Raw genomic sequence first — 23536 nt, forward strand, 5'->3', positions numbered from 1 at the left:
TCTGCACTACCAAGCTTGGACAGTTTGAACTGTCAGCAGTATGGTCTGGTTTTGAGAGAGTTGTTTGATTAATCATTATAGGACATGTATCGTTCTTGAGTGCATGACAGACATGCAGTTATTGTGCCCCTCAATTAAAAAACAAAACCACTCCCAAAACACCAAAATGGGAATTATGAGTAATGTGGCATAATAGCTAGATCTGGAAATCTGGAAATTATGAGTAATCTGGCATAATAGCAATTCTGGAAAAACCAAGCAAAACTGGGTGGGGGAAGATGACACTTTGAAAAGGACTGCAGCTGATGAAATAAAAAGTCCCTGAAACCTTGGCTGTCTTCAGGCTCTGCTTCCCAGGTTGTACAGCTACACTGCAATGCAGTCTTGTGACAAAAGATTAAGTTAGTCTTCATGTGGACTCTGGGAGGAATAGGTCAGCCTCACCTCCTCTAGGTGCATGGTGCGCTGCTTGAAGATAGACATGCCTATTGACAGTACCCTAGTTTTTATAGCAAGATGGGGAGAAAGGCAGTTATTACCCCAAACTGCTGTAATCTGGTGACTGACCAGTGAACACAGGATGGACTGAGCATAGAACAACAATCTGCTACCTAACTCTGCTTGGACCCTAACATAGCCTATATGTAATACTGGCCTTTACAAGCCTATTTTTGTAGTGATGGGGAGGCATAAACACCTTTTCTGGCAGTGTATCTGCATCTATACTGGGCAGTTGGGGCTGCTTTGATTAAATCAGTACTGTTTGTCCCAGTGGGGTCTTGTATCCTGAAGAAGGCTTTAAAAGGTTAAAAGAGGAGGCATAGCCTATTCGTGCAATGCCACTGTTTCAGAGCAGCAGAAACTGTAATGGGAATTGGGATTAATGCTTCCTGGATTTGAGATGTTTATTAGAGGAAGTAACCATAGATGTTGAGAAAGGCTGTACATTTTTGGGTTTGTTTTCTAATTGCTTAATGTTTATCTTGCTTCATTCTGAACTCAGTGTCAGTATTCTTTGGTAAATAAAGGGGTTGGCGGGTGTGGGCAAAGAAATACCCAGCCTACTGCTGAAATCCTGGTGTTTCAAACTGAAGCGGACGCTGACTGTGCATGAGGGCTTCAGTGTGCTGAGGTGCTCTGCTGTATGGCAGATCACTTTGACTCTTGGCTCACTGATATGCTGCCTAGACACCTGCCTGCCATAATGTGTGCAGCAGGTGCCCTTCTATAAGTAGAGTCTGAAGGGTGCTAGACTTCCTCAGTATGGAAACTCGGTGACTATTTAACTGGAAATTGAAAATGTACAAAGTTTTCTGTCTATATCATGTGGTCTGGAATGATTTGCAAGGTAACCCATAGCTGACCCACAGCACATTCAAAAGTAACTTTTAATCATAGTACTTTTGGTGTAACATAGGTTGAAAGAAGCATTTTACTTCAAAGATTATTTTGATTCTGTGCGAAGGAGAGGGTTACAGAAGGTTACTTGGAAAAGAAGTAATTTGGGGAACCTGAACAAAGGAAGAGCAACGAGGAACCAGTGTGGTAAGAGGAAGGGGACTGAGATTAGGTTATGATTAGGCTACCTGCAGGTGTGACTTCTGGGCTGCAGCAGTTAAAGGGGAGAGCAGTGTTCCATTTGAAGCTTCTTGGCATAATTCCTCTTCTTTACTGTGAGGGTGGTGAGGCACTGGAATGGGTTGCCCAAGGAAGTTGTGAATGCTCCATCCCTGGCGGTGTTCAAGGCCAGGCTGGAGCGAGTCTTGGGTGACATGGTTTAGTGTGAGGTGTCCCTGCCCATGGCAGGGGGGATGGAACTAGATGATCTTAAGGTCCTTTCCAACACAAACTATTCTATGATTCTTCCACTTGTAGGGCTCATGCATTTAGTGCACAGGGAAGAAAAGGAAGTATTTTTGGAAGAAGTAGTTGCAGCTCTGGTGAAGAGTGGGACATAGGGAAATAGGAGGCTGGGGAAGACAAAAACATGGGAGAATGTAAGGCTACAGATATAAAAAGATGTTGTGGTGGGTCTGAAAGTATGTTATGCCTATATATGTGTACTAAATATGATAGACAGGGAGGCAAGTAGAAAAAATAACAACCAAAAAATGGTTTTCTCTCCTTTGTTCATCATATTGCTCAGGATCTACTCAGGAGGGGGAATAACTTCCTCATGGTTCCCACTAGCATTTTAGTAAAAGTAAAGGCATGACCCTCAGCTGGTAGAAGTGATAACAGCTCTGTTCATTTGTTCCTCGCATGCCACACTGGCATGGGGTTAAAAAGCTGCAGAGGAGAATCAGGCCTCTGGCGCTTTTCAGCAAGGAAAAAAGCAGCAGAGGTGATGGGAGCTGTTCAAATGGGCTTTCTTTGGTGAGATGTTTGTCATGCACACCAAGAAGGTGTATGGCAATAATGCAGAAAACACCCCTTCAACTAGGAGCTGCGCTAAGTGAGATAAAACCATGGGCTGTATTTAGCCATCAGGCCACAGGCTCCCCATCCCTGCAGCAGTTCCACCTGGAAATCAGAGTGATAAATTATTTAATCCAGACTGTGAACACATCCCTGCCATGCACAGAGTGCGGTGACTGCTCAGGAAAAAATACATCTTTTTGTTTCAAGGTTGTCACTGTTCTCCTGTCAGTCCATGGAAGGTTGCTGCTGGTGGCACACTGAAGTACGTGGTGGGGGATAAGATTTGGCTGAAGAGTGAAAGGTTGATTTCTGACATCTGCAGTCTGGACATGGAGAGACACGTTTTCAGAGCTTTCTAGTTCAAGATTTCTTGATTTATGCGAAGATGTACTAAAAAAGCATGTTATTTACCAGAGACACTGTCATTCCTCCCACAGTCTATTCCTGTACCTGAAGATCTTGTGCAGTGCCTTTCTCTGGGGGAGGAATGTATCTACAGCTTAAAATTATATGCTTTTCTTTAACTGACTCATTAAGTGGTTGGTTTAGCTCTTTGGGTAAATAGCTTATTTATGCAACTGAAGTATGGCAATCTGTTCATTTGCTTGCAAGACAGCAGGTAGTTAGGCACACTTTCAACCTTTGTATTTTAAAGAAACCTTTTGTGTCTTAGTATCAACTTACAGATTCAGTAGGCTTTCTGGTTTTGCTTTTTAATACAGTACAAGTTTTCACATGGTCATTAGCTGAGGATACTCAGAAGCAGTTAATTCTTCAGCCTCTTCCAATTCCTATTAGTGATGCTTGGTTACATTACAGTAATGCCCACAGGCCTATCTTACTTGTTCAGGATCCCTCTAACTTACTGTATAAATGTAGGAATTACAGGGAAATGGACTAGATATGACAACTTGTACAACAAATACATTATATCATTGCCCCCCCCCCCCCCCCCCCCCAACGAGAAGTTCTGGTCTGCAGTGCAGCTGTGTTGCTTCCTGGGGCAGGTTCATGGGAGAGAAGTGCCAGGTCCGGCACACCCGGATCTACTCCATGGCTTAAGTTGCTGGTGTATCAGGAAGCATATGCAGCAAAGGGGAAAGATTCATCCCCTTCCACACAACATCTGGGACACTGGGCTTGAGATCTTGATTGCCTGTGTCAAATCTGTGTCTGGGGCAGTTAATAGTGGTACATCCTTTTCCACTGAGCTGGAGCAAGTCATTTGGGCTGTAGAAGAAGGCAGTTCTTCAGCTTCTCATGGAGATACTGAGCACTTACCTTAGATCCCTGAAAGCAATGGGTATAAATAATTGATATAAAAATGATACAGATAAAATGCCAAAAACAGAAAAGGAGCAAATAAAATGTAATATTGGGTACATGGGTAGGTTTGTAACACATTCTTTGTGAACATTATTGCAAGGGTGGGAAAAACCTTAAATACCTTCCTGGTTCTTTCATACACGTGTGACTTTGAACGTTAGGTTTTTAGTTTGTAGCTACTGAGACCGCCAAATCTCCCATGCATGAAACATGTCTGACTTTTCACAGTATTACTTAATCTGAAATATTCCTTTTAAGATAGAAATTTGGCAGGGAATTTACCAGTCACGTGGTGTAGCTCAGATGATTCATTGCTTTTTGCTTCTCCTTTTATAGGGTTGCAAGATTCAATAAAGCAGCAGTTCAGCTTTTAATCTGAGCACAGTAGTTTGTGGAACAGCAGAGCAATCAAGAGAGTCTTTCAGGCTGCCCTTGTCTTCAGAAATTAATTGCTTGATTTTTATTATGCACTTGCAGGAATTTATAACTGTCTTGGTGCGAGACCCCAGGACACACAAAGAAGACTCATGGCATTCTTACATAGACTATGAGATATTTATTCATGTAAGTATAAAAATATCAGCACAGGTTCCTTGGGCTCTTATGGCTGTTTCTGTCTAAGCCAGGGTTCTCTTTGGGATATTAATGGAATTTCTTTATACCACTTCTGAGAGGCTGAAGGATATTACTGTCCTTTTAACAACTGAGACACAGTGGAACAGGTAAGGTGGGTTGGCCAAAGGCCATGCAGCAAGTCTGGCAGAGCTGGGGGTTGAACCTGCTATTGTGTTCACATGTGCACTCTGCAATGCCAGAGACTATTTGTAGCTTGTTTTTTCAGGTATTCATGGGAGAATGACTTTATTTTCAAGTAATTATCTGGTTATTTGTACTTTAAATTATCGTCGGTTCTTTTTGCCAAGTTATTGGTTGTTGCAATGGGCTTATTTTCAGTGTGTCTTGATATTCATATTATGCTAGTTTAATGGTGCTTGAATATGTCAAGTAACTACATTTAGGTTTATCATTGTAGCCCACCATTTGTTAATGGGAATGCACTGAGAATTCTGGTTCTTGTGTGTCTTAAATCTATCCTCTATAAAATTTTGTTCTGTTGATTATTCTTCTTTGGTGAATGATGTATGGAAGGAGTTATCCTCATTTCCTAAATCTAGATCCAGAGATTTTAATTGCAATCTAAAAAAAAAAAAAAAAAAAAAATTATAAAGCGTATCTGCTATCAGGTGAGGAATTTGAGAGCACTGAGTTACATGGTTAATGCTTGGCACAACACCAAAAGCATTTCTTTCCTGTGTGGGAGAGTTCAGCATTCAGCGTAATGACAGCAAGCAGTCAAATGGTGGCTTATTCAATGTCCATCTTGCTTCTCTCCTGTGTGTGGCAGAACTCATGTCTTGCAATGTTGTTTAGTACTGGTTCCAAAGCAATGATATTTCTGACTTCTGGTAAATAGAAGTTCTGTAGATTTGGTGGGGTGGGTGCTGTATTACTGTTTCACAGGTATTGGTGCCTCTTAATAGAGGTATATTACTGGTTTTCTCGGGGACTGCTAAGCTGGAGTGATGTCATTTAGACTCAGTGTGTTGAGGTTTAACCCCACTCAGCAGCTAAGCACCACACAGCTGCTCTCTCACTCCCCCTGCCCCAGCAGGATGGGGGAGGAGAATTAAGAGGGTAAGTGAGAAAACTTGTGGATTGAGATAAAGACAGTGTAATAATTGAGATAAAATAATAATAATAATAAACTTATGAAAAGGAAAATAACAGAGAGAGAAATAAAACCCAAGGGAGACAAGCAATGCAAATGAAAGCAATTGCTTACTACCAACTGACCGATGCCCAGCTAGTCCTCAAGCAGGGGCTCACCACCCAACCTTCCCTACAGTTTACTGCTGAGCATGGTGTCATATGATATGGAATATCCCTTTGGTCCCAGCTGTGTCTCATCCCAGCTTCTGGTGCACCCCCAGCCTACTCTCTGGTGGGGTGGGGTGAGAAGCGGAAAAGGCCTTGACCCTCTGTAAACACTGCTCAGCAGCAGCTAAACCATCCCTGTGTTATCAAACACTGTTTCCTGCACAAATCCAAACCATAGCCTCATCCTAGCTACTATGAAGAAAATTAACTCTACCCCAGCCAAAACCAGCACAGTGTTATATGATTCAGCACTGGGCATCTCTGAAGCTGAAAAGCATTCACTCAGCTTCCTACCAGCACAACGCCAAGGCTTTCAGAGACCAAGTTTCTAGGTCAGTCCACCATCTCCAGGCTTCTCAATGGATTCAAAATCTTGGGTTCTGACAGATCTTAGGCCAGCTAGGTTGCCCTTCTGTCCAGCTCCTAGAGCATGTGGCTTGTTAAACTGTGAAGTATCCCGGATACTCATCTATACTGGAAAGCTGACATCTTTGGGCCCTCTATAGTCTGTATCATGTGGCTGTTTAGGAGTTGGGGTTCCTGGCAGGTGATTGAGGGTGGGTTGGACTGCTGGCAGATTTATAATGGAGTCCTGTCTGGCAGGTGGGGTTTCTAAATGTATGTTCCACAGGAAAATTTGGCAAAAGCGTTTAATTTCCGTGAATTGTTTCTTTTTTGATGAATTAGCTTTTTTTCTAGTGGATTAATAGTGATCTGTGGGAAAAATTCCAAATGCTCCTGCTTGCAGAGAGCAGTCACATTGGTTTCTTTGATTTTATTTAAGTAGATTGAACAGTGGAAGAACTCTACGTGGCTAACTGTTTGCAGGATTATAATTTGAATAGTTAGAGATCTTATTTCCTGTTACTGCAAGTTGTACCATAACCCAGATCTCTTGCTTTTGAAAAGAAAGCAAGCAATGAAATATATTTCCCTGAGAAGCAGTAGGAACTGTCACCAGTGCTGCCTGAGGTAAAGCACAGTCCTTAACCTAAACTGAATTAATGTCAAGCTGTCCATTAGTATCTCAGGGATTAGCATCTCGGATGTGGTTTTAGTACCATGCCTGCACTTTAGCTTAAGCTGATTTACGAATTAAAATGTTTTTTGATTTCCCAACAGACAAACAGTATGTGCTTTACAAGGAAAACATCCTGTGTCAGACGGCGCTTTCGAGAGTTTGTTTGGCTTCGGCAGAGGCTTCAGAGCAATGCAGTGCTTATGTAAGCAGCTTGATATATGGTTAATTAATATGTCAATTATGGAAGGGGAGGATTGTTTCATCTTAATTCTGAGAAATACAGAAATCGAAGCATCCACTGTTTCTTACTAGCATAAGTGTATTCTGTGTAACGCATTTTCTCTGCTTTAAACCCAGAATCCTAGAATGGTTTGGGTTGGAAGGGACCTTAAAGCTCATCCAGTTCCAACCCCCTGCCATGGCCGGGACACCTTCCACTAGACCAGGTTGCTCAAAGCCCCATCCAGCCTGGCCTTGAATGTGGTTTGTAGTGATAGCCTGCGTTTGGTGAGGCCCCCTTCAATCTGTAACAGATTTGTTTTGTGTTTCCTTTTGCTATGCACAGGTACCAGAAATAGCAATCTAGCATATAGGTGTATGTATCCCCTCTCTTTTGGGATGCACTTAGGTTCTGCAAGGACCATAAGAGACCCAGCAAGACATGCATGCAGGCTTAACAACTGGAGCAGGAAAATCAGATTAATTTCCTTTTCTCTTTGAGGTGTGTGAGAAGCCCTCCAGTTTCTCAACCTTTTGTTCTCAGATTCAATTTCATGAGCTTCTGGAACATGACCCATGATTTGCACATGCTCGGGGTTGGCATTTGCTTATTGCCTTTTCCTCTGCTGTTTCAGATTTGGTTTAAACTGTATATTTGCTTCTTGTTTATAAAGACAGCTACCTGACCTGCCATCTAAAACTCCCTTTTTCAACATGAATAATCCTCATCACGTGGACCATCGCCGGCAGGGTCTGCAGGAATTCCTGGAAAAGTAAGTACAGCCTATCCTGGAGATGTTGGCATTTCTATGATGTCATCAATGTCTAGTATAAAATAGCTGATCTCTGGTACTTGAGAGCCACCGTGTGGTCATCTGTACATGCTACATACTTGGTTTTATTTGCACAGTCATATTTCATACACGTGACTTCAGCTCTATTGGCTGACAGGAAACTTCAACTGAGGTTCTTCCATTGTGTTTCATTGCATTAGTTATAAATAATAGTTTTTGATTTATGTCACTTTGCAATCGTGTCCTAAGGTTGGGAGATCTTTCACTATGGTGTCTATTTCTAGATTTCAAGAATGAGCTAGATACTCTCATACAAAGAAACAGACTTCTCTGCATGTTCATGGAGTATCAGTGTCTTTGTGAGCTAAGCCCCTGGGAGCCTGGGAAAATTCTGTAGCCAGATCTCCTAACACAGGTGTTTCCTACAATGCCAGTTACTTTGTTTACCAGCCCCACTAACATAAGAAAGCTCTAGCAGCTGTGATCATTTTCAGTACAGATGCAACGTGTATAACATCATTCATCAGACTTAGCTAGAGTCTGACCTGTGTTACAAGGGAGTACTGTATGAGTCTCAGTACTGCATTCCTCAGTCCCACTGCTGTAACCACTTCACCTTTTGCAGTGGCAGAGACCCTGCTGGTATAATTTTTTGCTTTCTCTGCCATTCTCGTACTACCCTGGCACTGCTGGTGTGAGAGGAGGCTGCTCACAGCTGCTGGGGCAGGAATTGTGCACACATTTACAGGTTCTCTAGCTACTGCTTGGGATAAGGGCATGGTAAAAATCTGCGAGTAGAGACTATTCATCTGCCTTCAATATCAGTGTTTCCATGAATCGGAACTGCACAAGCAAAGGAAAAAAGCAAATCATTTAAGCAGGCTTTAAGCCTTGTGGTCAGTGGGTAGAGGAATATTAGACCCACTGTTTTTCCAGTCAGTGTGTTCTAATTATAAGCCTCCCTAACAGACAACAAATCATTGGTCCTGTGGTATATTTGTTAGGCTTAACAGCTGAAGACAGGGAGAACTAACTGCTGCAGGAATAATGTTCTGTATACAGTTATATAGGATCTCTGGCCAAAAGGATAACCAATAAATACTGGTTGAAGGCATGTGAGTCAGGGAAGGGAAAGCTAAAAAGGCATCAGAGGTTTTTTTTCTGCAGCTCAGGAAAGAGGGATGGTGAAATAGAGTGACTGTGCTTCCAAAGGCAATAATACTAATGGTCATGCAAAGGCTGTGGTAGCCCATGTCCCTGCAGTTCTAGCCCAGCTGTGCTGCCCATGGAGTAAAATCCAAAATCACTCTCATTTTAAAGGGGCAAAAAGGCCAATCTGGTAATAAAGTATAGTATTTCAGCATAAAAGGTATTTACGAATGCTGTCTGTGCTTCAGAAGGCAAAACAGAGGTAGATTCTCTTAAAACACGTTCTCACCCTCCAATTTTGTGGATGTCTGTAGCTTAAATGGGTACTGCCAGCAGAAAATGGCAGCGTGTGGTGTGTTTTACCTTGCTGCTGTTAGTCTAGGAGTGAGAAAAGATGCATCGCTGTTGTAAGGTGATGATTTAAGTGTTTGAACTTGGATGCTGTTTAGAAAGGTGTCAGCTTTCTCTCGGCCCTGGGGAATGGTTGGAAGGGATTTTCAAGGGATTGTGTTGTGATGGATTGGCTTGGCACCTTGTGTGCTGTACCATTGCCCTCTGCTGGCTGGCACCTCTGTGCTGCTGCTGCTTGCAGAAGGCATCTTTTCACTGGCTCAGCTCGGCTGCCGTGATGATTTTTTTATCCCCTTTTTTATGAGTCTCGAGCAGAGTTTATGATTTCTTTCTCTGAAATTGAATTTGTGGGACTCATTAACAAGTGCGTGTATAATTATGTTTGTAACAAGTGTATGCATACATGCATACACACTTGACTTTAGTAAAGCTCTAGGTCTGGATGCTGCATGTTCTGTAGTGTGGCAATGCCAGAAGCCGAACCTCTCTGGTGTGTTAGAAAGGGGATGAGCAGGGATGCAGAAAGTAGTTGCATGGGGTGATGTAACTCAGAACTGCAAAGCACCTCAGCAATGACAGCAGTCACCAGGCAGAAGCTCACAGTCCTGCTGGTGCTTCTTTATGGCATTGGGAAGAAATGAGATTCACAGAATCATAGAATGGTTTGGGTTGGAAGGGACCTTAAAGCTCATCCAGTTCAATCACCCTGCCATGGGCTGGGACACCTTCCGCTAGACCAGGTTGCTCCAAGTCCAACCTGGCCTTGAACACTGCCAGGGATGAGGCATTCGACCTTACGTGGACCTGTCAAGGGAGAGGCTTGCAGGTAACATCTTGCAAATGCCACATATGATGCAGGAACCAGAGCTCTTCTCTGCACTCAGCACCTCGTGAGGTTACCAGGATCCAAGCCATCTCTGAAATGTAGTTTAGATCTTTCACAGTCTCAGTTTGTGCCCCATGCCAGTCGCTGTGTGAGCAGGTTGCCGTGCTTTCTGCCTGTTTCCCAGGCAGAAAGGAGCCACGTACCCAAGGAGTAAGGATCGAGTGGCTGGAGGCTCTCTGCTACTTGTCTTCTGGCCCTGGGAGCACCTCCATATTGTCTACATGTGGATGGCTCTTGTCCTTCTTCACATGTCACTCCAGAACAAGGGAGCACAGGGCAAGGTGCATACTTAGACGGAGCCTTTGTAAAGCATCTCTGAGCTGAGCACAGTAGTATGAGAACTGGGCCAACAGCTGGAAACTAAAGCAGAGCTCTAGAGTTTTGGGCAAATCTGGAAACGGGTGTCCCATTTTGATTTGGCTTTACTGCACAAATGCAGGGTAAGACCTTGTCTCACAGGTTATTATCTCTGAGTGATGAAGAGCTGTAAAGCTCACTTCTTGTCTGGGCATAATTTAATATTTCAAGAGGCCATTTGCATTAACGGAAGTCAGCTAGCCCCTTTTCAATTATGAATTACTTTGTAAGAATAAGGAAAATTATGTGTTTTTCCTGGTAAGTATCCTCATCCTTTGAGGGTGTCTGTAAATTCACAGGAGAGGCTTGTTCTTAAATTAGAGGTCAAAATTTAAACCCTATCTTATTAAGTTCTGTAAAATCCTCTTTGCTTTCCAGCCTTTGTAGCTGCACAGGTTCAACTGTGGTATTTAGATTACCTTCACAGAAGATCATTTGGCTTTGCTTATTAGAAAACTAATAAACAAAACCATTTTAAATGAAGTTGGGTTCAATCACTGGCTCTTTATTTTTAATATAGCCAGATGCAAAAAAAAATTATGTGGTTTAGGAAAAAGGATTAGTCTTCAATTAGTTTTCAAGCATGCAGTTTATGATGGGGTAGAAGGCATAGTAGAAGTTTTGAGTAATGCAGTGCTCAGACCCAGGGGAGATGAATAGCATCCACAGTGTTGCTGTTCCAGGTGGCTGTGCATTGGGCTTACTTGGTGCTGGAGTGAGCAAGCCACCCAAAACTTGGCTGCCTAAGGCAGAGCCATTCTCTGGAGGTGGCTTCTCCTCAACCTCTTTACCTTACGCACCAGAGTCCCCCAGGCAGGAGCTGATGCAGGTTGGAGAACTCTGCTGGAGATGTCTCCTCTGGGTGCTCTCTTGGGGATGTCAAAAGCAGGAGACTGGCTCCAAAGGGGATGGATGCCAGCTTGCCGGGACTAGTGCAGGAGCATCGGTGGCCATGGGGCAGGTGGGATCTCCTTAAGCAAGTGGTGGCTGCCTCTTTCCAATGGAGCCTTGCTAATATTTCCTATCTGGTGAGCAAAGTGAGTAATGCCCAGCAGGTGTGTGTCGCTTAATCTTTTCCTAAATGTATGCATTATCAGATGCCCAACATTTGCTTCACAGTTACTTGCTATCAGTATTTTACTCCCTTATAAAAAACGAAGGAGAAGACACAGTTGGCTTATTTTAAGAGGAAATTGGGGTTTTGTTTGCTGGGGCTGAGGGACTGGGTGCTCAATAGAGGGCACCACAGCATAGGCTGTCATCTGCTGCCTCTCCACTCCTGTTTTTTTTCCCCCTTGCTCTCATGATATGATGTAAATGGGTAAATTTGTTGAAAACAAAATCGGGAGTGTTAACCTTCCACACACATGCAAGCATGCATCTGTCATTGTATTAGGTTACAGTAGATACAGGAAATCTTTAGTTAGGATTAAGTTGTACTGTTCAGCCATATGTTGTTCTCCTCCAGCAGAACAGTGTATAATATACCTAATAAAATCATGTTGAAGAAAACCAGATTTTGGCCCTTGTCCAAATAAGACAAAACACATGTTTTGTCTTTTGTAAATGTCCTTGCCACAACACGGGGAAGGAGAAATACTCATATAGTATCCAGCATTTCCTCAAAAATAACATTATTTCTTCTGGTTGTGAAGTGACATTTTTTGGTCCCGCTTCTTTAAAGGTCTGGAGATCTCAAGCATTTACTGAAAGCTTACAAACAAGGGTTCACATGGCTGTGAATAGAAAATGATTTTATTATCTCTAATTCAAATATAGAGCCTTATCCTGCAGCCCCCTTAATCACATAAGTAGTCATTATGCGTGTGAGCAATCTGGCTGAGAGGAGCGAGATCTCTGACAAGTAATGACTACTGATGGGATCAAGACTTGCAGGATTTAGCCTTTGGTTCCTACTCCAGGCGTGCATTGAAAGTCTGTTGTTCTCTTAAATATGCTCAGTCAGTTTATAGGAATTATCACCGTGAGCCGTGACTCTTCCATTAGCGCAGCAGCAGCGAGAGCTGATTTACATTGCTGTAGCAGCAGCTTTGCACTGACACTGGCTGTAATAAAACTGTTGGAGAAGCACTGGGAGTGCTACTGGTTGGGTCGAAGCTGCGCATGCACTCAGCCTCTGCTGAGGCATCCGAGTATTAATATTGTGACACTCTGCCTCTCCTCTTGCCTTTTTAATTTGTTAGGTGGTGTTTTGTGACTTTGATTTTTTCAAGTCCTTGGAGCCAAGTCTGCTTTTTAGATGTACAACCCTTCACACAGTGTCCCCAGGACAGCAAAAGCCCTAGAGAGCGACTGCTACACCAGCACTTAATACTAGTAGTACCATCTGGTGACAAATGTGTGGTTATTCCCTTGAAGGGGTATTTTGAACAGGAAAGCATAATGCTTACAGATAGCAGAGAATTTATTCTTCATCTTGATTGCTTGAAGAATGCAATTAAAAAGCAATCTAACCTGTTGGTTCAGAGCGGGTGGGAAAGGCAGAAGTTATTTTTTAATTAAAAGAAAGAAATGCTTCAGGGGTGCCACTGACTGAAAGGGGTTCGTATATTTGCTTTCAGGGTGGTTTTAAATGGTTTGCAAAATGCACTGGGTGTTTTGTCCCTTCCCCCCACGTGAACATACATACATATATGAGTGTGTGTATGATTGGCTTTATGATCATCTTTCTATTTCTTTGCCTTGGTTTCCCTTCAATCCTTTCACCTCCAGATGGCACTATGAAGCAGAAAAGAAAATTACTGTGAAATAATGAGTCCAATGTAAAGTAAAATTGGAAATTGAATTATAGCTGCAGAAAAAGGACAGTAGCATTGAGGTCCTGATCAGTCTGTACTGTTATCACTTTTGTTTGCTGTTCCATGTGTTAGGTTACTGCTGAGTTAATAACAGTGCTTTAGCAGTTCAAGGCTTAGCAGAATTGTACTGGACATGAAATAAAGCTAAAATGAATTTGTGTCCAATATCATTGACATTAGTGCTCATTACTTCTCTGGTGTAATGCCTCAAACCATCTAAAATCAATTTTAAAGATTACCCATTATTTTATAAAGAAAATAAAATACGTTTCAAACAGCAACAGAGCTGTAAGTGTAGTGTAATCTCATGAACAGTTAGTTACTTGTGTTTGTGCTGGTTGGCAGGAAACTTTTGAAGGTATGGCAAGAGGAAAATCTGTGAAACTAAATGCCATCCACAGATTTTAATGTCTTGGCTTTTTGCTGGGTCACTTGGTATTAGACACGCAAATGTTAGAATTGCAGAAATGTGCATCCCCTCATTGTGCTCTTAAGCCTGGGAAAAACAGTAACTCTGGTTACTCTACAGTAAACTCCAGCTTTATTTTTTCTCTTTAAGAGGAAGAAAAGAGGAAGGAGAATATTTACTCTCGCAGTTGCATAAACTATAAATGTGGATTTATTGTGCGGAATGATAGTGTTTTACTTTTTGTTGCAATATTTGTCTTTGTTTGGAACATATGTTTATCGAGAGCCAAGGCTGAAATCCTCTTCTGGTGGCCCCTGAATGATGGCTTTTCAAACTGTATTTGTGAAGCTGTTGCTGTGAAGGTGTGTAGCCCTGTAAATTCTGGGTTTTGAATCATTTCTACACAGCATTTAATGTCTTCTTTTAGACTATGAAGAAGTTTTTCTGTATATTAATACACTGCCTCCATTGATTTTACGGATGTCTATTTGCTACATTTATTTTAAAGTAAAATTATGAGAATTTAGATCAGATTAAAAGGCTTTCTCTCAGTATGGAATGTGCTTATTTTGAACTTCAGTGAAATCTGCTCCGAGACTGAATTTCAAATGCACCTGGTAGATCATTAGGGCTATGGCAGACATTTCCTCATTGGAAGGTGTCAAAGTTTGAGTTATTTGGTTGAGACTCTGTGTGTGTTTACCTAGGCAAATGAAATGTGCATGTACACGAATATCCCCCATTTTCAATTAGATGTGTCTTCTTACTTACTTTGGTTTGGCAGATTTTTGTAGGCTTAGAGGAAGCCACAAATCCTTTTGTGTATTATTAAATGTTATTGTATTATTGGCCACTTTAAAGAACAGTTTTCAGAACGTATTTGTTTTTCAAAACATTACAGTACAAACGCACCATTAATCTTATTTGAGAGGAAGAACTAATCAGTTATACTTTCCATTTTAGCGCAAGTACCTATAGAATGCAATATTTCTTTCTTTCTTTCTGCTCTTACTTGTTCTTACATTAATGTCCTCTCTTGTTTTCTATTGCATAGCAATGACTTTTTTGGTAATGACTGTAATCTAAATGGGTAGAAATAAGTAAATATTGACTCTTAAGAGTTTTGATTTGTTTAAAGATATTTTAATAATTTTCCAAGGAGCACTTTTTGGCATGGTCATAGGCTCTGATGACTATTACATGAGTAAGATTACATGTACATATTAAATAAAGAAGTTTCTTGCTATTCATTCTAAGATTTGTGTATTAAAGAATTCCTTCTTCAGAGAAATGTTGCAGCAAAGTTGCCTTCCCCCTCTCCCCCAAAAAAATAATGATGGTGATCTTCAATTCTCAGTCCTTGTAGAAATATCTCTACAAATTTCTGTGTTACTGGAATGTATTGTATTTTGTTTTCTCCTGCTTGATATAAGTAAATACTTTATGCTAAATTTATGTGAGGGCTTAATTTAAAATACATATAAACCAAAGATTAAACCAGATTTTTGAAAAGAACAGCTGAAGTAAAATAATGTTTAGATTCCCTGAAAACTGCAAATAAATTTAAATCAGTGTTCAGTATTAGCATTTTCATTCTAGCTTAAATGTACACGTATGTGGAATAGTGTAAATGATTTTTGGCTAGTGTTGGCTCTGCTGTTTACAGGTATCTCAAAGACCTGACACTCCATGTATATGAAGTCCTCTGTCTCTGTACACACTTCTTTTCCCCCACCAAAGAATTTGGTGACATAATTCTTAGCAAAGCTTAGCTATTAAACAAAACAAACAAAAAAAGAGTTCCCAAGTGGAGACCAAATTTTTGTAAGAGTATATGCCTCCAACTGCCTAAAAATCATTAATTGATCCATGTGGTAATAACAGATGGTTAAATGGAAGAAATGTCCTTGAACTTATTCTAATAGCAGATGTGCCTAACTGTTAGCTTCGTGTTTTTACTCACGTAAAATTCCAAATAATGTAATGTGAAAGTAACACACACCTAATAATTTTAATATGTTCGTTACCTTCTGTTATTGATTTTTAGGCTTCATCTGAAAATTTGTTTCTTCATTTACAATTTGTTCTGGTAGAACACTATATGTCTGTATGTGCATCTATTTAAAAATATTTGAACTTTTTTTTTCCCTCTTTTTTTCTAGGATCCTACAAGATGCGTTGTTGCTCTCAGACAGTAGGCTTCACCTCTTCTTACAGACTCAGCTAAGCCCAGAAGATATGGAGGCTTGTGTATCTGGACAGACCAAATACACTGTTGCTGATGCTATTCATAAGTTCGCCTCTCTGAACAGACGTTTTCCTATAGAAGATGAAGAGGGAAAAAAAGGGAAGAATGACACAGACTCTGATTCAGAGAGGTGATTTCTGCATTTCTTCACTTTCTGAGATTATATATCCATACATACACATGCGCATGCTTCACTTTTTTTGTTGATGTAATACTAAGATAATGAAAAAATTAATTGACTGAGATTTTATTGAGCTGTGACAGCTCATCATAGAAGTCTTCACACACACCTCCACACTGAATTAATGAATGCAGTAGAAATTCAATTATCTGCATTCTGATTATGTGAATTTCATTTAGTCAGACTTGAATTATTCGCGTTTAAATTATCTTGCTAAAAAAATATCCAACTGCACTCCAAATGGCTAATTAAAAGTCCAAATTTCCTGTCTCTCTTTGTGACTGGAGATAATTAAAGTTCTCCTCTGTTACTCAGGCTTTGAGTGTGTTGTGAAAACCAATTTCCTCCTTTTATTTTTTTTTTTTTCCTTCTTTTTTTTTTTTTGGTTCCCCCCCCCGTCCTTTTCTGCAGTTCATCCTCCGGGCTCGGACCTAGTGATGACAGCGTTTCATGTGGATGTAAAGCAAGCCCAGCTTCTGAAGAATCATGAAAAATCATTCCTGTATTGTGCAAAGCAAAGGACAGTGCAAAGCAGTTTCTGCTCTGGTTACTGCTTATGTGTACCGTGTAAACACGGCTGGCTGGAAAGGTGTACCTGAAAGAGGCGTCATCTATACAACCATATGCCCTTATAAAATTTTCAAAACGGACCTCGATACTATTTCTTTGTTAATTGATTATGTATGTTGATTCAGGTCTACATGCTACCTATTACATTTAGGTTTTTTTTAGGTATTAAAATCTCAGTATTGGGTAAGTCATGCTCTGCTGACGTACATGGCAGTTACAATATTTCCTTTAGTTGAGTGCATGTCTTGGATCTGAAAAATAAAGTAAACTTAATTCCTCAGCTTAAAAGTTGGTATATCATATCAAATATATTCAAAGCATCTTTTTGTAATTTGCATCAGAGAAGTTTCATCTTTAGAAGTCATTTGACATTGGTGATGAAATTACATACCCCACAAGGTATTCACTTTTGAAAGTAGCTCAGCAACATCAGCAAAACAACATTTGTAAGAACTATATGCTGCTGGCAATTTGAGAGATAAATATATCTTCCTCTGGTCTTTCTGTAATGTTTATAGAAACCTTGGTTTTATCATGCAGAAGAGCTGAAGGCCAAAATTCTTGAGCATGGTTGCCTAGAAGTTAGAAATATTAATAAAAATGACATCATTTCTAGTCTTGCTGGAGATTCTCAGTTCCCAGGGAATGACACATACTCATTCCCAGTGAAAATCCTGGATGAGGCTTATTGAAACCAGTGGGTGAATTTTGCATCGACCTCACTAGAGCCAGGATTTCAACCAGCGTGAACTTTAGGCACCTATCTTTGAAGGTGCTGGGAGAGACGTTTTAGTTTAGCAACCAAAACATCTCCCTGTCTGACATGATGATAATCACATAGTTACAAAATGCTGTACGGACATGGACCTCTCCACTCTTTCAGAGTAAATGGAGCTGCTGATTTCATTGTGGCTGTAGTTAGCACGTTGGAATATTGACTTTTCCCCCAAACAAAAGGCAGGCTTGAACACAACTTCGTAACCACCAACACTTATTTTGATTAAACATCAGTTTTGCTCTTTATTGTTAACAGCAGCTGTGTAGTGTCTTGTCCCAGATTCTGTCAAAGGAATATGTTTCACTGTGGTGTTGTATTTATATTTGACATTTAACTGCTATTAAAAAGAGCTAGGGGGTCTGATCAGCCTAGCAAAGCTCCCATTAACTTCAGAGCGATAGTTACCAGCCTAGAAAAGGAGAATTATATATATATGTATATTTTAATTTTAAGAATTATGTGAATATTTTCAAAAAAGGAGCATATTAAACCTGTGAATTATGGAAACAATAGATTATTAATTGGCCATCTAATACAAGGTAGCATGGACGTGTGCGGGCATGCTTTTATTAAAGTATCCAGCTGGGAATCTGTGTAACTTTAGAAACATGTTTTAATAGCCCAAGAATAACATCTCTGAGGTAACTACTTTAAGCCACTGTATTTTGTTGATGGTTGCACTTTTATAATATAAATATCCATGTTTCTTTTTGTGGGGTCTTATTGAATTGCCCAAATATATCTATTCACCTTCTCACCTTGTGAGTTAGCAGCAATGCTATTTTAATGGAAAAGTGATAACATTTAATTAAAGCAACAAGTTATCACTAAAAGTAGCTTAAAAAAGAGCTGTTATTGTCAGGCAGAGATTTTGATTACTTTGATATATTTTCTTTTTTTTTTTCTTTTTTCAAGATGGCACATTACAAGAAAAAGTGTTTAGCAAATTTATTTGAAAGATGGGGAAATATGGAAACAAAACCCAGAATAATGTTCGAGAGAGAGATTAATGTTTTTATTTCATGCAGTGTAAAGGGAGTGGGGTTTTTTGTTTTGAATGATTGAGCTGAACTGTTGAAGCACTTTACAATTCTGGCCTACTCACACGTGATGAACGTTACAGAAATGCAAGGTTTGGAGAGCATTTGGGGCTATTTTTTATTTTAGGAGCTAATCTGTATGCCAGTGAGGGTTTTCCAAAGGAAGATGTTTCTGAAATAAATATTTGTTTTCTAATAGTTCTCTTTTTCTTCTGTTATTTTATTCATCACCCTGTTCAAAAATTCAAAGACCACTGTAACAGAACTTTCTTCCCAGCTTTGACAGAAAATTGTTTAAATATTTAGCTTTTGAATGTTGTTTGTGTAGCTCGTATTACTGGAATTTTTCTTACTAAAGGGGAAAGAAAGTATTCTGTGCTCTCTACTATGTTGTCTTTTTGTATCAGCTGCATGTAACTGCATATAAGTGCTTTAAACAAAATGTCTTAATTTGGAAAGTTAAATGTAACTGTTACAAATTTAAATTTGTAAAAAAATAAAAATTTTAATGTCTTTTGCAACTTCAGTGATTTGGTGATTTTTTTTTTTTTTTAATTTTTTTTTTCAGTACTGTCACATATTTTGATCAGTTGATTACCAGTGTTTTGATTCTTATTTTTCTTAGTTTTGAATAATGCTGGTATTTCCTGCTAGTTTGTTTTTTTTTAAACAGGCTCATATCTAGTTTATAATATCATCTATTTACTGTTGCTAATTTATATCTAATTGCAATAATTCTGCACTCAAAAGCTTCGCTTTATCTTTTACTTCGAACTTTATTTCCTCATTTTTACGATGATTTCTTAAAAGCCTTTAAGTAATTAAATAAAACAAGTTGCTACTTTCTATTTTGCATTTAAACCTGCCACTAAAGTTTCCTTTATTTCAATATCAATATCCTAACCACTTTATGACTCACTGTAATTACCCTATTTTTGTAATACATGTCTATGCGTATATATACACTGTTGTGCTTGGATTTGTTGCTATTGTTTTGTAGAAAATACAAAAAGGAGGAAAAAATGAGAAAGATGAGAAGGATTGTCTTTTGGAATGAAAATTTTCATATAAATAGCAATGTAGTTTTTTAAGCATTGAGAAAATTTATACTCTTAAATGCCCCACTGTCCAACACTGCACCATTCTCCATCTACAGGGGTTTTGGGTTTTTTTTTTTGTTTTTACATGTGCTATATTGATTTTTGGGGTTTTTTTTTTTGTTGGTTTGGTTTTTTTGGTTTTTTTTTTTTTTTTTAGAGCAATATTTGAATTCTATAGATACACAGTAACTGTGGCTTGATCTGTTGTAAAATACAAGGTGCAATTAAAGTCAGTGTGTGAGGAGAATAAACCCGCTGTGCCTCTCTGTAACGGCAGGGCTAATGACCAGGGCGTCTACATTTTTCCGCTCGCTTCTTACAATGTTGCAAAAATGTAAATCGTTATTTCCATGAAAGGCCTGAATGCGTTGGGAAAGACACAATTATTCTCCTCTTCGATGTTAAAAATACTCTGTAACGTATTCAAGCTGCCGCAGTAACACTCCTTTAGCCTGTGATTCGAGCAACCCTTTAAAGCAGAGGTGGACGTGCTCCTTCCGCCCTAACCCCCGCGGTGCTGGGTGGCACACGGGTGTCCGTGGGTGCGGGTACACCCGCTGCGGCGGGGCGCAGGGCCCGGCGAGCGCGTCTCCTCCGCGGGGTCCGCCGCCGGCTGCTCCTCGTGTTGCCGATGGGGCAAGCGCGGATGAGGACTCGGAAAAAGATGGGAAAGGGGAGTGATAAAGGGGGCGGGTGGGTCAAAGCAAGCAGCACCCCAGGTCATGATCCCCGGGGCGCCGCCACCGCTGCGCCCCATCCCCTCCCGGCGCTGCCGCGGTGTGGAGCGGGGCGAGAGCCTTACCTGGGGCCGCCGTCCTCTCCGCCCCGCCCGACGCTGCCGCACCACCCCCCCCTCCCGGCTCGGCGGTGTGCGCGCTTGACGGCGGCTGCGTGCGCGCACGCGTAGGCCCGCGCGTGCCCGCGGGGAGGCGGAGCGGGGGGGTAAGGTGCGGGGGGTCGGCCTTGATCCGGTAACTAGTGGCAACCGCAGCCCATGGCAACGGCGGGGACACGACGGGGGGGCGCGGAAAGCGCCGGCCCGCTTCATCCCAGGGAGGGGGCGCGGCGCGGAGACCGGCTCCGCGACCCCCCTCCAGCCCGTTGTTGCGGACCCCCCCGCCCCGTTTTCCGCCGCCGGCTCCCCGGGCTCCCTCCCGGCCCCCTCCCGCGCAAGCGGCGCCTCCGCCCCCCGCCAGCGCCGGCAGAGGGCGCTGTGGGTCAGCGAGAAGCGCGCAGCCGGGCGGGGTGCAGCGCGGTGCGTGTCCGCGGCTTCCCGCGGGTGCGCGGGGGCTAGAAAACGTTCTAACGTTTGTTTCTCGGTTTCGCTGCTCCCCACCCGCCGGAGCCGAGCTCCGCAAGTTAAAAAAATATGTTTATATCTATTTTTATTATAATATTTAAATAGCATTAATACAAAAGCAATTAGGGCTCAGCGCAAAGCCAAGGAGTGACTGGGCATGGCTCGGCGGCAGGCAGGCTGCTCCCAAATGGAGGCCTTTTTGCGGAACAACGGGAGCCAAAAGGCCTTGTGTCACCCAGTTATGTAAGACACAATCTTGCCTGAAAATGCACAATGAATCGGGAAGGATTTATGTAATTAATTGACCAGTCTTAACCTGTTATCGTGATGTAAGGAATTTGGAACTCATTAATTTGGGCCCTGACAGATTTCATATTAGAACTGGCAAATATGGATTGAGCCTCTTATTCTTGTAGCAGCTGGAATTTCCATGACAGTGAGGATTAGTGAAGAAGACCTATTGCTCGAGTCAAACTGCCTCTTTTGTAATCAGCAGCCCTGCTCTGCATTAAAGAGGTAATGGAAAGAGGGGGGGGGGGGGGGGGGGAATAAAAACCAAAAGAACAAAAAGGGTGAGAGAGAAATGTATTCATGTATGGAGCAGGAGCAGGGGAGGGAGAGGAGGGACGTATCCTGGAGAGCAGAGGCACCAGAGTTGGGCTTTCCCAGCCCTATGGCAATGAAAACACCACGAAGGCAGCTCTGGTTTGGTGGAAAGGGAAGATGCTTTAAGGAGAGGCCCACAGCATCCGTGTGGGGCTCGCTGTGCCTCTTGGACAGACCTTCACATGGAGCCTCCTGGGAGCCACCCAGCACCTGGGGCTGTGGCATCAGAGGTTCTACGGGTGGGCTCTGGGCTGCCAAGAGCAGAGGGATTTAGGGGTTGTGTTTTGGGTTGTGTTTTGGGTTTTGGGTTGTGTTCCTGGGGAAGTGGGGTCTGAGAGGTACCTGTCTTCCAGCCTGGACTGTGATGCCCACCCTGGTGGGGAAGAGGATGCTAAGGGTGGGTAAGGACCAGGCCTGGAGATGAGGACAGGCCACCATGCAGCCATGGCAAGGGTGACTCTGCACATGACATGCCTCAACTTCCCATGTACAAGGACAGGAGCAAGAAAACTCCCTTTGTCTGCTGGTTCATGACAACTCTCAGTACAGTTTTTCATGGTACCCAGCTGGGGAGGGTCCTCATCCCATTATCATTTCTAGGCATTGATGTAATAGTAATAACATCGAGTACAGACTCTATGGAAACAGGAGCTTTTATTTTCTCTCCTGGCAACCTGTTAATGACTACTGTGGTAGTGAATAGTTGTTAGAAATTACTTTTAAAAGGTTTCCATGATGCATGATCATATTTCTCCCTGCAAAGTGTTTACCTACTCTTATGACAAATGATGTACATAGATGGAGGGGTTTTTTTCCTCTTATCACAATTTCTTTGCTACGTGCTTTTTGGTAGTTGAACATTTCCCCTCCATGGTTGCTTAGATCCACCATTTGCTCCTGTGGGTCATTTCTGTATAATAACTGGGAGCAGGGAAAAAGTGTCAACCAGGGGTATTGACAGTAAAGCCACGATTGTTTGCAAAGACTGTAATGGCATATGCAGATTAAATATAAACAGCAGCAAGTAAGGCCTACAACATGGTTTGAATCCTCTGGACAGCTTTGTCCACATGCATATTTGCTTTGTCTCCCATCATCAAACTGGGATGATTATGTGAATTCTGGCACCGAAACTCGAGCATTCAGCCCTAAATTTGGGAATCTCCATGAGGTTGAGTGCTGGTGCTGGAGACATGCCCTTACCAATTTCAAACTCTTTGGAGAAGGGTTACCATGTCTTAGCTGGGGGGCTAGCTCTAGCTCTGTGGTAGCTTTTACATTGCTCTCTTAGTTGTCAGCTGATAATCCAGATCATGGCTTTAATCTCCTTGATTTAAAACAAAAAACCCAACCCAGACCAATAGAGTACCATTTGATTGTGCACCTTCAACGAATATCTTTTGTCTTACTGTCTCCTGATAAATTAAAAAATCTTCACACATGTCAACTAGCTCAGATTTCCCCCAAAGGCAGGGAATAATTTATCTTTCATGGTGGTACACAGACTCAACCATTGTCTCACCGAATCTATCTTTGATTTTTTAACCATCAGGAGTGGCAAACCACTCAAGTACTACTGCAGCTATAGGTTTTCCTCTTGTTAGAATGTTGATCAGGCACAGCTCATTTCCGTGTTAAGTGTGGCAGCATGTGCGTGAGCTTAGACTTATTTCAAGCAACAAAACAAAGCATTTTAAAGTTTAAATGGATATTGTAATTTCTCTGATTACTTTGTACTTTCTCTGATTCTTTTCCATGGGTATGTTTAAAATACGCTCCAGTGGTAGAACTTTCACGTGACACCCACGATCTTGGGTGCTTGCAAAATTAAAGCTAGTATTTATTACTGGTAGTGTCTTCTACCCTTTTCTTATTTTGCTTGTAGGTAAGAAAACAGTCAGAAAGAAATCAGATGAGATGGGTATTTTGTCACATTCTTACACCACTTTTATTCTTTGATAGTTAATCAGAAAGCAAAGCAAAAACAGGATATAGAAAAATGAATTTTTAAAAAAGAAACAGT

General features: G+C 41.5%; 1 protein-coding gene across 3 annotated transcripts in view; it reads left to right on the top strand.

Annotated features, from left to right (window-relative positions):
* The window catches only part of SNX10 (sorting nexin 10), a 36248-nt gene extending 17215 nt beyond the window's left edge, over positions 1–19033 (top strand). For all 3 annotated transcript variants that reach the window (XM_030489071.1, XM_030489061.1, XM_030489080.1), the window contains 5 exons: positions 4225–4311; positions 6808–6908; positions 7600–7698; positions 15853–16068; positions 16531–19033. In XM_030489071.1, coding sequence (XP_030344931.1) covers positions 4225–4311; positions 6808–6908; positions 7600–7698; positions 15853–16068; positions 16531–16609 — 582 coding nt within the window. In that variant the 3' untranslated portion in view covers positions 16610–19033. The remainder of the gene's footprint in view (positions 1–4224; positions 4312–6807; positions 6909–7599; positions 7699–15852; positions 16069–16530) is intronic.
* The last annotated feature ends 4503 nt before the right edge of the window (positions 19034–23536 follow it).

Source organism: Strigops habroptila, chromosome 1 (genome assembly GCF_004027225.2).
Source record: "Strigops habroptila isolate Jane chromosome 1, bStrHab1.2.pri, whole genome shotgun sequence".
In the NCBI taxonomy this organism is placed as follows: domain Eukaryota; kingdom Metazoa; phylum Chordata; class Aves; order Psittaciformes; family Psittacidae; genus Strigops; species Strigops habroptila.